The sequence below is a fragment of the Phalacrocorax carbo genome, chromosome Z, assembly GCF_963921805.1.
Source record: "Phalacrocorax carbo chromosome Z, bPhaCar2.1, whole genome shotgun sequence".
Lineage (NCBI taxonomy): Eukaryota > Metazoa > Chordata > Aves > Suliformes > Phalacrocoracidae > Phalacrocorax > Phalacrocorax carbo.
The window spans coordinates 65738245-65752001 of record NC_087548.1 but is presented as its reverse complement, the minus strand read 5'-3'; the positions used below and the strand labels follow the sequence as shown (position 1 = coordinate 65752001).

General features: G+C 39.3%; 1 protein-coding gene across 5 annotated transcripts in view; it reads left to right on the top strand.

The window, feature by feature from the left end:
• Positions 1 to 10708, top strand: part of SRFBP1 (serum response factor binding protein 1) — a 78111-nt gene extending 67403 nt beyond the window's left edge. For all 5 annotated transcript variants that reach the window (XM_064439367.1, XM_064439366.1, XM_064439368.1 and 2 more), the window contains 4 exons: positions 6961 to 7042; positions 7994 to 8738; positions 9162 to 9199; positions 9932 to 10708. In XM_064439367.1, the coding sequence (XP_064295437.1) occupies positions 6961 to 7042; positions 7994 to 8738; positions 9162 to 9199; positions 9932 to 10119 (1053 nt within the window). In that variant the 3' untranslated portion in view covers positions 10120 to 10708. The remainder of the gene's footprint in view (positions 1 to 6960; positions 7043 to 7993; positions 8739 to 9161; positions 9200 to 9931) is intronic.
• The last annotated feature ends 3049 nt before the right edge of the window (positions 10709 to 13757 follow it).

The window sequence follows — 13757 nt, the reverse complement described above, 5'->3', positions numbered from 1 at the left end:
GTCAGTGCTACTGCCATAAATGCAAGGTCAGCTAGATTCTCCAGACCTTTACCTTCTATTGTATGCAGTTCTGTGCACAAAAAAAATAAGTGAAAAGCTTGTCCAGAGTACCCCATGCTGCCATGGGTCTTCGAATTCCATAATGCTTGCAAGATAAATATCCAAATATTTTCATGGCTGAAATACCATGATAACAGAAAACAATGTAAACCAATATAAAGAGTGGCAAAGCATTGAAGAAGAGAGAAGAAAAAAAAAAAAAAGAATCCAAGGGGGACTTCAGGTTTATTCATGTATATTGGATGTTTTGTAAGAAATTATTCAGTTTTTCCTGGGTTGTGGTGTAATACAAGGCATTAACTTGCTGAGTTCTTTTGCAAAGGCTTTAGGTCTGTCAGGACATACATGTTAGCTTCAACTGGAAATTTTTCATCAGTCTATTTTTAAAATTGTAGATAGCCCAATAAAAAAAATCTGTTGAAACTTTGTGTGATTTCGTGAGACCCATACAGAAGTAATTGTCGTAAGAACTTCTCACCTGTCCTGCTATCAAGCTTGTATAGCTGCTTCTTCATTACATCTGTACCGTCATTTTGATGTTACATGGAAAATTGGGAAAGCTTAGTAAAAACTGCGTAAAAGTTGATTATAAATCTGACAGGTTTTGGCTATCCACTTCCAGTGCACTTAGTGCTATGTTTGTCTCCTTTGAGTATCATGGGATTGCTCTCCATTATTCTGTATTTGGGAGAACTGTTCTCTTTTAAACTCTTGCCAAATCTAACAGACCTGTTCACTGCATTCCCTAGTTGATCCATTCTCCTGTTATCAAGGTCAGTGTACTGGGTTTGCATAGCAAGGTTTTGGTAGCAGAGGGATGTCGTGATTCAACCCCAGCTGACAACCAAGCACCATGCAGCCATTTGCTCACTCCCCTCCCCCAGTGGGGTGGAGGCAACAATCAGAAGGGTTAAAGGGTTGAAGTGGGATGATGTGAGAACAGTTTAATAATAATAACAACAACAAAACAAGTGATGCATGATGCAATTGCTCACCCAGCCACTCTGTGAGCAGCGCTCACTGCCCCCTGGCCAACTCCCCCCAGCTTACATACTGACCATAACATCACATGGTGTGGGATATCCCTTTGGCCAGTTTGGGTCAGCTGTCCCAGCTGTGTCCCCTCCCAGCTTCTCGTGCGTGCGGCAGAGCACAGGAAGTGAAAATCCTTGACTAGTGTAAGCACTACTTAGCAACAACTAAAACATCAGTTTAAACTAGGACAGGGAGGCTACAGGGGTGGCTCCTGTGAGAAGTTGCTAGAAGCTTCCCCCATGTCCGATACAGCCAATGTCACTGGCTCCAAGAGAGACCCACCACTGGCCAAGGCTGAGCTCATCAGTGACAGTGGTAGTGCCTCTGTGATAACATATTTAAGAAAGGAGAACCAAAACAACCCTGTGCATTTGCAGCTGGAGAGAGGAGTAAGAATATGTGAGAGAAACACCCCTGCAAACATCAAGGTCAGTGTAGAAGGAGGTGAAGGGGGTGCTCCAGGCACTGGAGCAGAGATTCCTCTGCAGCCTGTGGTGCAGACCATGGTGAGTCAGGCTGTGCCCCTGCAGCCTGTGGAGTCTAACAGTGGAGCAGATATCCACCTGCAGCCCAGGGAGGGCCCCACGGCAGAGCAGGTGGATGCCCAAAGGAGGCTGTGACCCCATGGGAAGCCTGTGCTGGAGCAGGTTTGCTGGCAGGCCCTGTGACCTCTCAGGGGACCCACACTGGAGCAGTCTGTTCCTGAAGGGCTGCACCCCCTGGGAGGGACCCATGCTGGAGCAGTTCATGAAGAACTGCAGCCCATGGGAAGGGCTCACTTTGGAGAAGTTTGTGTGGGACTGTCTCCTGTAGAGGGACCGCACACTGGAGTAGGGGAAGAGTGTGAGGAGTCATGCCCCTGAGGAGGAAGGATTGGCAAAGACAATGTGCCCCTGGCCAGCTGAGGAGGGGGTGATAGAGCAGGTTTGGTGGGCACCTGATGTCCAGCGAGGGTCAATCCACCACAGTCAACAATCAATCTCTCTTCCTGTCAGGAGCTGAGAGACAACAGTGTTACTATGAGTGATACCAATAGTCAATTGCCTCATACGAAAATCTTCACCATTTCTGGTGGCCACAAATCACATACTGTCTGTCTTAGACATAAAGGAAGAGGGAGAACTAGCAGCATTTCACAGTTGGGAAGTTACTTTTCTCAAAGGTCTTATTCCAAAGCAGTATGAGGTCATGGGATGGACTTGGGTGGCAGCCATGATCTGGCACCTTCAGCCACCCTGTGACTCCACATTAACCACATCTGCTATTATGGACAGCTGTAACTTGTTAGAGCTCTGGGAAGAATGTGTGGATTAACAGGTTTTCTGGGTTGCTTTTTTAGTAGACAGAGAGCTCTTCTCCTAAGCTGCTGCAAAGGATATTGCAATAACATCGTGTTTTGGTCCAGAATTGCAATTTTTTTTTTTTTTTAAAGCTTACCCTGGTTAGTATTATCTCTGCCATTTTTTGCTTAAAATCAGTCTGTTGTTACACTTGACATTAAACTGCACTTCCAGTTAGTTTAGAAACTTGAGTTGTGACATGCTTCGAGGTTACTTTCTGTGTCATGGCTTTTGCCATGTGCTTCTATTTGTCAGTGGGGTTTCTGACTGTCTCCATTTGAATGTCATTATTTTAAATAGCTGAGAGATGATCTAAAGTGACAGATGCAGGGCCACCAAGCATCACCAGTTTGGTAGCACTGGCCTTTGACCCAGCTGAAATCCTAGTAGTTGTCTTTGTATACTTTGTATACTCTGCTGCTGTATACTTGGTATACTTTTCTAGTAGCAGTCTTGTTTCCGGTGAGACCTGTAACAAGGCAATCCCCTTTTGTACCAAAGTAAATTGAAGAATAAAAGTATTACCTTTTTCTTTCCTATTATTGATTATAATTATAGCAGAGAGAGTACAAACAAAGGTAGATTTGAACAGGAAGAGTAACCAGAATGAAGCGACAGCCAGAAGTCTCCATTTCATGTTCCTAAATTAATCCCAGTTTTCTGCCCTTTATTTCTTCCTGAAGCTCTGCTGTCCCACACATGCTAACAACTCCTGCAATCCCATCGGCCCCAAGGCCCTGAGACACTTGGTTTCCCATTGTCACTGTATCACCTGTGTTGAATGAAGCAGGTACTACCCACACAGCTTTTGCCTGACTTTTTTTTACCCAGTGCTGCCAGCTCTTAGAGCCATTCCACTTCTGACCTCTATTCCAGCACATCTCAAAACTTGCATTTTGACTCTGTTTTTAACTTAGCAAGCTTGTAATGTCCATTCTCTTCCCAATCATTGCCACATTGTACAAAGTTTGTCTCCCTTATGTGGGACATGCATGTGTGTTTGCACATGTGTAAGTTATACAATTGCTGCTTTATTATGCTATAACTGACAAGTTATGTTTTGAGGTTTGTGCCTCTGTGTGCACATCTACCATTCAGGATGAAGAATGCTTGTTTATGCAGTTTGGTTTTCTTTTCATTTTAAGATATTTGAAAATAGATCAGTGCAGTTAATTCTGCTAATTGTCCACATGGAGTTTAATGAAACACGTCAGTTATGATAGATAGACATCTTTAATGCTATATACAAAAATAGTGCATCACTTACCAAGATAAAAAGTTTGAGGAGACTCTGACTTTCGTGGTTCTGAATGTCGCTTACAACTTCTCACGGAAAAGTGTGAATACGCACTGCTCAGTTGTCTTGTTCACTTTGCAGCGCCTCAGCTGCACACTGAATGAAGGATAATGTTCCTATAGAAAGTACTAGGACATTCTTGCACGAAAAAAATAAATAGTGCAAAATAATACAAGAATTAGCAGGAACATGTGAGAATAAATGTGTACAATTCCAGTATCTGCATAATTAAACATACTGGGGCAGGAGGCAGGGGAAAGGGTGTTCTTGCTGTAAATACAGTTGACATTTTTCTGTTAAGTTTTATTTTATGCCAAGATTTTATATACTGGAAAAAATAATTGAGGAAAAATAAATTGAGCATTGAATGTGCCAAAAAAAAAAAAAAAGGGAAATTTTAAAGAATGTGAATGTCATATTGTATGTTTGTTGGCTACTCTCTATCAGCATGAGTAGTGGTTGTGAAGTATTTTGCTATAAGGAAAAAATGTGGTTATTCCATATGGATTGGCATGTATATGCTTAAACTCTTTCTATAAATATTTGAATTAAAGGACACCAGATGTTGCACAGAAGCTGCTGCTGCTTTCTGAACTTCATGGTATATTCTTTCAAAACCCACAGGAAGTAGCTGAGGGAAAAAGTGTATTAATTAAGTTCAGAAATAGATTTTCCAGCTATAGAAAAATCTCCAAAGAAAATACTGTTTGATCTTCAGAAATGTGAGCTTGCTGTCCCAGGAATCTGGTGGCAGCATGCAGCACTGTCACATGGGGATCACAATTCAGATTTCAAGTTCTCAGAGCTAGGCTAGCCTGAAAGTGAGCCAGTCTGTGGCCTTTGGAAATGGACCCATCTTTTGACCCGTCTCCTCTTGCCAGCATTTGTAGTTCCATAGACAGTCTACAGAGAAAACATTTTTCCAGTTTTTCTTGACCTGAAGAAATAATGTTGTAATAGCAGAGACTTGAGGAGAAAGGAAGGTACTAGAATTCCCAGACGCTCTGCACTTCAAACCTGAAATATGAGTGGACATACCCAGAGTGTATTTTGTAAGCTGTAGAACTATGGCAAAAGAAATACAAATGGGGTTTGCTTTTCATTGGTTGACGAACAAGATTCACATTTTGCAAACCAATTAAATATTGCTGCATGTGGAAGTATTTGTCTGCTGTAGCTGCAGTGTGTCTTCTCCTCTGTTTCCTTCAGACCAAAGCACTGAAGGTGATTCTCCTGCACTATTAGTTGACATGAAGTGTCCATCTATATGCAATGAATGCATAACTTTTTATACCAAGTGGCATCATTCTGCTGGAAGAAAATGTACACACAAGTAAAATTCCCCGCAGAGCACTCTTATGTCAAGCAAATCACATACTTTAAACATGTGTTGCTGATGTATTAGGTAGTGTTTGTGTCATGGTTTGACCCCAGCCAGCAACTAAGCACCACCCAGCAACCACTCGCTCACCCCAACCCCACAGGATGGGGGATAGCATCAGAACAGCAAAAGTGAGAAAAACTCATGGTTTGAGATAAAGGCAGTTCAGTAAGTAAAGCAATGTCGTGTGTGCAAGCAAAGATTAATAAAGAATTTATCCACTACTTCCCATCAGCATGTGGATTTTTAGCCACATCCCGGAAAGCAGGGGTTCATTTCAGATAATGGTTACTTCGGAAGACAAATGCCGTAACCACAAACATCCCTGCCCCACCCCTTCCTTTTCCTTTCCTTGAGCTTTTATTGCTGAGCACAGCTTGATATGGAATAGAATATCCTTTTGGCCAATATGGATCAGCTGTCCCAAGTGTGTTTTCTTCCCAACCTCTTGCCCACCCCCTGCTTGCTTGTTGGGAGGGCAGAACAAGAAACAAAGAAGGCCCTGATGCTGTGCAAGCACTGCTCAGCAATAACTAAAACATCGGTGCGTTACCAACTCTAAAATGTTTTAGCCACAAATCCAAAGCACACCACCATCTTGGCTGCTATGAAGAAAGTTGACTCCATCCCTGGGCAGAGCCAGTGCAATGTCCACCCCTTATTGCCTGCCATTTACATATCTGTGACTTGGGCTCCATCTGTTGCAGGGGTCACTCAGGACAGAAAAGGCAGCATGTTGTGTTGAGTTGTTGGGCACCAAAACCAGCTCAGGTTGGGTCACAGGGCACTTGCCCGGTTCATTACAAAGCTCATTATCTGTTGATTCGGATGGCTTCTGCTGTAGCACTTCCTGTGTAGCATATCACTCAAAGCACAGCTAGCAACAATTTAAACATATATCCATTGCAGTAACACTAGGAGGAAGGGAGAAACGTGTGTCTTTTCTCCTCTCTCCCAGAGAATTCTACTGCAGGGTTTAAGAAATCTTCCTGCTAAATTTGTGTTTGACAAGCCTGTTGCACCCCTTTCCATCCCTTCAAAAAAAAAGAAGACAAAGTTGTCTTTGGAAGAATCTTAGATACCTGTCAGTTTGTTCTTCAAGCTTAGTGATGACAAGAACATGAAAATGAGATAGCTTTTACAATGTGCCATACCTGTGACTTCTAATATGTAAAAAAGTAAATGAGAAAGGGAAGCAATCCCTACTTTTCTCCTTTTTCTTCAAATCGAAGCATAAAGATCATATTTGTTCTTTGAATCAGTTTACAGAGTTTCAGTATTCTACTGCATCAAATTCAAGGTTGTTTGTCTTTAAGATTAAATTAGACCTTGTCTCTCAACTACATTTGGTGTACATTCCTTGAATACCTGCTGTGTCATTTTGACTACTTTTATGACATTCATACTGCCCTTCTTGCAAGCTGCTCTATTTCTTCATGCAGAATCCTTTCTATGAATATGATATTCTTTATTTCAGGGGGTTCAGGAATTTGCTTTGCACATGTGAGAAATAGTGACTGTAAAAGCAGCGCATTAGAGCAGAAAAATATGTTTGGTATGCTTTTAAAATAAAAATCATCCCTATTCAGTACTTGAGAAATAGCAGATTTACATGTGTGTTACTTTTCTGACAGTGTTTGGGCAGTCATACTTTTCCTCGTTTAGAATTGTAGTAGTACAGGAAAAACAAGAAATATTCAAATATTATACTGTCATAAGCTTTTCCTCTTGTTCAGTTAATACTCCAGAATATTCCACATTAGCATGAATTGTAGCGTAACTGATACAGGCCTGTATGAGTATTCACCATTCTATTGACTTCATGCCTTTGAATTTATTTTATATAGCCAAATTGTACTGCAACTGAGCGAGCCATTGCAAGACTTGCAACACACCCCAACTTGAAACCCAGATTTGTTGAACTTAAAGGTATGAAATATAATATTAACTTGTTTATGACTTCAGTAGCTTATTGGTGTCTTACCTTGTTCCCGCATATCCGTAACATGAACAACCAGTATAAAAAGAAAAGTAAAAACACCCAAAAAGTTCCTGTAATTACCTTAACTAGCTGCAGTGAAACAAATGTCACAAGCTTGTAGTCATTTACATTGATTTAAATGGGCTTATACTTGACACTATAACATATATGACATTTAAGATATAGGGTGTAGGACAAACAGGGCCTATAATGGGAACTCTAAAATTGAATTAATACAATGGACTATCTCTAAACTACATAGGAGTCAACTGGCAATGAGCACAGTAGCATGCAGATAAAAAGGAAAAAGGAGCATTACTACAACTCTGGTTTCCAAAAGCAGCTAAAACGTTTTGCAGTTCGCTCCCTTAAACTTCCCTGGAAACTGTCCCCAGAATCCTTAGGGAATCTTTCCTGGTTCTTTAGGTTATGTCCCATTCTCTTTAAAATCAAATTTTCCAACTAAAAATAATGTTTAAAAAGGTCATGTCCTAGTAATAATGTCACAAAGTTACTTTGTTAATAACAGAGCATGTCAAATACCCATTTATCTGAGCAATTTACTATTTGTTTGCAGTTTTTACACAGAAAGTAATGCTCTGAATGAACATGATTGTCAGATGCAGATTGTTTGCTGTACAGAAGTTCACAGTTAAACCCAAGTTTAACACTGTATTCAGTTGGTAATAATTTCAAGTTCTTTTCCTCACTTTGGTTGATGCTGTACTCTAAGGTATTTCTTGCCCCATGTGTTCAGTAAATAATTCATAAGGATGTTCAAAATATGCTTACTCAATACAACATATTTAAATTGCAAAAAGATTTTATTATATTAAAATAACTTATGTAAACTCGTGTGTGGCTGCAACAAAATCTTTTTTCTTCTGCCCCTTGTATAGCTGCTGTGAAAGCTTTTAAGGATGCAAGAAAGAATGCAGCTGAAGCTACTCCTTTGAAAAAGCCTAAGTCAGAAGAACAGCCTAAATCAGCGCAACGTTTCAGTAGCAATTTGGATGGCCAAGCTCCCAAACTAGCTCAAAAACAGCAAGGATGTGAACACAAAACAAAAATGAGTATGAAAATAGAAACTGACAGGGTGGCTGAAAAATTTTGTGAGAGCGAATCTGAGCAGAAAACTGTAGAAGTGGAGAGAGGATATGCTCCAGAAGAATCTTCATTTCAGGCAGTAGAAATACAAGCAGTTAATCAGAATAAAACAGGAAAGAAGCTCTGCTATCAAAAAAGGAAAGAAAATATGAGCACGAACAAATTAAATGCAACAAAAGAAATAACTGATGATGATAGTGACCAGGAACATCCTAATGAAGAGGAATACTTTGATGATAGTACTGAAGAGAGGTTTTATAACCAGTCGTCAGATTCTGACAGTGACAGCAATGATGATTTCTTCATTGGCAAAGTAAAAAGAAAGAAAAAAATAGCAGCAGTTACTGATCATTCTTCAGCAAAAGAAGAGGATAGACTTCAGAAAAACATAGTGAAAAAAGAAAAAAATGCAGCGCCTAGGACAGCGCAAGATTTGATCATGGAAGAACAAAAGCCATATGCAAAAGCAAGCAAGCTAGAATCAATGTTCTGCAGTTCTCTGTCTACCTCTAATCAGAAATCTCAAAACAGAAGAAGGTAAACCTTTTCACCTTGTTATGTTCTCCATTCACTCCCTCCTTCCCAATAATGAAAATTGTGATTTTTAGTAGCCCTTACCAAACAAGGAGAATTTCAGCCATTTACAGCTTAGAACATTTTCATATAAACTACTCTGCAGTCTTCTTGAGCTTTCTTGACTCTTACATATTTTTCATATTCACATTAGCACTGACATATACATAGGATTACTAAGTAGACCTGCATCCAGAGTAAATCACTAGTGAAAATACTTTTATTTTTAGTTCTTTATTAACAAAGAGGAAACAGTATATAAGGGGTTTGCATGTTACGCTTGAAAAATCATTGCACAAGTGTTTTGGTGATGACAATTCTTTATCCACAGGTGTTTGTTGTCTTACAAGTGTCTCAAAAAATCCTAAATTCTCTTTTTATTTTTAGAAATACTAAAGACCAGCCTGTCAAAAATGGAAAAATAGGTATGTATTACTTAAACTGATAAAGTTGTAAGAGCAACAAAAACATCTTGAGATTTTGTTGCCTCCACAGTCTAATGATGATAGGGTGTTTCTTTTTCATTTCAGTTTTGTGGCACATATTTTAACATTAATTGTTAAAATGGTCAAACTGTTAAGCTTTAATTTGAATCTGTAGGTATTGTTTGCTATTTACTATTTCTGAATATTAGAAATATAGCAGGTTTTACACAGGAAAGTGCTTTTCTGGCTGTCTTCATGTTAAGCAGTTAATGTTACCTGTGCACAGGTAAAGGTGTGAGATTATGATAGTTAACAAGTAGTTTATCTTGCTACTAATTCCTTCAATAGCTCCTTCAATATTTTATTCCATTTATAATATATAGTTCCATTTTGGAATTAATTGGATCAGGGATATAATTTCAGTCATATTGAGTTACATTGTGTAATATCTCATTGGTTTATTGTGAAGAAAAAAGTTGAGACTATTCTGAATATTTGTCTACACAAATTTTGGACATGGTCAGTAATAATAAATCTTAATTATCTGCGGTCTACCAAGTGACAATTTACTGGCCTGCAAGATAAAGGTCTTGCTGTGAACATTCAGGTGAATATGTTCCTCTTGGCTCATTAAGAAATTATTTAAAATATCTGCAGTCCCAAGGTAGTTTTAGCATATTTCTTTGAAGGTTCATGATGTAGTTCATGTTTTATTTTGAACTTCTTGCACAGCTCTTCTTAAAAAGGAACCACAGCTCAAGAAGCAACCATTTGCAAAAGCTGCAGGTATTAAATGTGACAATAAGAAAACATGTTTGGAACAGCCTCTTCATCCATCATGGGAAGCAAGCAGGAGACGCCGGGAACAAATGTCTCAAATTACAGCATTCCAAGGGAAAAAGATTAAATTTGATGACTAGACTATATGCAAATTATGATTTTAAAAAAAGTTTCTTGCAGATTTGAATCCAATGGTATTTTCTTGTGAAGTAACAACTACTGTTTGAACCTTTTTGTTATACTGCCCTTATCCTCTGCAACCTATAAAACAGCAATTGTGAGAACTCACCATCTGTTAATAATGAAGATTGCTTCATTTTTCATGTGCTGTCGATTAATGTATGGTATTATGGTGTTGGTTCATAAAGACCATTACGTAGTGCCACCATTTATGAAATGCAGAGTAACATGAGTGAATGTTTTTTAGGAATATCATTTGTGCCGCATAGGAATAATACAGATTCTTTGGAGCTTTTTCTTCTGTAAAAATGTACTTTAAACTGTATAAGGCCTTGGATGTCAAAAGAGAGGGGGGGAAAATACAAAATATCAAGGTGATAATCCTAGGACTATATTATCAAATACATCTCAACTGAGAAAAAAATAAGACATCCTTAAACTTGAACAGACGTCACAAATTCATTAATGTATCAGGTACCTGGAAGAGCCAATTAGTAGTATGCATGATATGAAAATTTCTGGAGAGCAATAAAATATTGGCCTGTTAAATTATGACCTCTGTCCTTTGATTATACTGCTGATTTGAAGAACTGAAAGAGTGTCTTTAATACTGTTGTCGTGGTGGATGTATCTGGGTGCTCCAACATGTCTGTCTTGCACTTTCTGAAAGAATGCTGAAAAACTGAAAGGTCTGTACACTAAGAAACATTTTACTTCGAAGTGCCATTCTGAGATTGGAAGTTCATTTGATGGAGATATGAGGTAAAATCTTCATTGTATTTTTTTTTGAGAGGCTTTTCCTACTGCTTAATTGAAACAAGTTCTGAAGTTCAATTAGTCTTTAACAGTGTTGTTTATTTAAATATAATACCTTTCATAATATTGTATCTTTCATAATCAAATTATTCAGAAGCTTGGTAAATTACTGCAGTGGATGTAAGATAATACACTGTACAATTCATGTAGCACTTTGTAATTCCTAAGAATAGCTCTGCATCAGACCAAAGGTCCATGTAGCCTGATACCTTCAACAGTAGTCAAAAAGGGATGCTTTAAGCATAGGGATAGAGGAAGCACACGGTGATACATCATCCAATTTCCAACATATTGAGCTTCCAGTTTTATAGCTCACAGACACCTTGTGATAATGTAGCTTATTGTGTTTAATAATCCTCAATGGATTTATTTTCTACAGGTTTGTCTGCTCTTAGATCCATGTAAACTTGTGGAATCTCTAATCCCATAAGGTGTAGAAGGCCTTCTTGTGTATTACACTCTTAAGAAAAACGATCTTTTCCTGTCTCAGCAAAGAAGGCCAGCAGTCTTCCAGGCTGCATTAGAAAGAGTGTTGCCAGCTGGGTTAGGGAGGTGATCCTTGCCCTGTACTCAGCACTGGTGAGGCCACATCTGAAGTGCTGGGTCCAGTTCTGGGCTCCCCAGCACATGAGGAACAAGGTCAGACTGGAATGAATCCAGCAAAGGGTGACCAAGATGTTAAAGGCTTGAAGTATACAACATATGAGTCGAGAGTGAGAGCTGGGACTGTTCAGGACAAGAGAAGACTCAGGGTGATCTTGTCAATATGTATAAATACTGGCAGGGGCACAGGGAGGTGGGGAGGTAATGTAAATAAAATCAAGCCAGACTCTTCTCAGTACTATTGAGTGGCAGGACAAGAGGCAATGGGCACAAACTGACATCAAGAAATTCTGCTTAAAGAAGAAAAACCTTTTTCACTGTGAGGGTGATGGAGTACTGGCACAGGTGCCCAGGAAGATTGTGGAGTCCCCATACTTGGAGATACTCATTACCTGACTGGACACAGTCCTGGGTAACCACCTCGATGTGACCCTGCTTGGACAGTGGGTTTGAATCAAATGATGTCCAGAGGTCTCTTCCAACATCATCTACACCTTGTGATTTTGTACACTTAGGTCTGAGTCAAGCAGTAACTCCATAACCATCAGTGACTCCACAGGGGAGTTATTGGATGTGTCTGAGAGATGTAGTTGCTGTGCAATACATCAGTGTGTTCCACTTGGGATTACATTAGAGTCAAATAGCAGGATCAAGTTTAGGTTTTTTAATGTAGTGTTTCTCCGTTGGTGGTATGGCCACCTCTCTCTCTCCTCTAGGGTTTATATCTTAATATTTATAGCCCAGCAATCTGCCTATTCTCCCATCCTGTGTTAAGATTTTTGAATGCTAAACATTCCACTTGGTCCATTTTCTGTTATTATCTAGGCATGTCTATGCCCCACTCAGTTATGTTTTCTTTTCTGCATCCTAAACAAATGTCAGGATATCACAGAATCACAGGATGGTAAGGGTTGGAAGGGACCTCTGGAGATCATCCTGTCCAACCCCCCTGCTTGAGCAGGGACACCCAGAGCAGGGGGCACAGGAACGCGGCCAGGCGGGTTTTGAATATTTCCAGGGAAGGAGACCCCACACCCTCCCTGGGCAGCCTGCTCCACTGCTCTGGCACCCTCACAGGGAAGAAGTTTTTCCTCATATTGAGGTGGAACTTCCTGTGTTCCAACTTGAGCCCATTGCCCCTTGTCCTGTCGTTGAGCACTGTTGAAAAAATCCTATGTGATATTATCTTCCAGAATGGAACTGCCACTCAGAGGAATTAGAAATTCAAATAACCTTCCATTTCCCAGCATCTTATGTTTTTATTTTCACTGTACCATATGGAACAACTTTTAAGGCCAGAAGCATCAAAAGAGAAGATGGATACATGTTTTACTGTGGTTTTATAGGGAAGGATCATATTTTGTGGAAAAAGCCATGCATTCACCTGCTGTATACAAAGTCTTTTAACTTTCCCAGATGCAAATGCTAATCCTTAATGTTCTAAATAAGTAAATAAATCCTAGCTGAATGCTATGCCAAACAAATACTTGGTATGTGACTTCTCTGGTTCCAATAAAAGGCAAGAAAAGTTTCTTTTGGTAGATGTCATCAGCTATAATACAGCAGGTGAGCACCTTATTCTAAGAGTTGATTCACATTAAAGACAAAAAAGTTAAAGATTGCAAATAGTTTGGAAAAAAAAAACCCAACCAACTTTTTAAGGAGCTTATGTTCTACGGTGCTTTTTTTTGCATGTGCTTAGAGATCCAGGAGCATTGGTTTGTCTTGGCATTTGAGCAAGTTTCTTACTCCATTCTTACAGCTGTAATTTGTGGCCATAGAATTCTCCCTGAAGGAAGCCTGACTTATCAAAACATCTTTTTTTTGGTCTCCAAAAACACTTCTGAGCTCTTACTTTAAAGAAAAGAAGAAAGATAACATACACTGAACATGAATGAGAGAAGAGATATTAGGTTAGTGGCATTTCTTCATATTTTAATGGGTTACTACTACTCTTAGCTGGTGCTTAGTGACTCGTCTGGATCACAGCCTTAATGCACTATACAAACAAGTAGTGATGGTTGAGCCTTGATAATATTTTTTTAGGTGCAACTGGGCAATTTTTTTGTGAACTGATAAACCCAATGAACTTGCCTGCAGGTTGTTGATAAAGTTCAGAACATTTTCTCCTCATTATAACAACATAATATTTCCAGTTTATACATTATTTTAACATAAC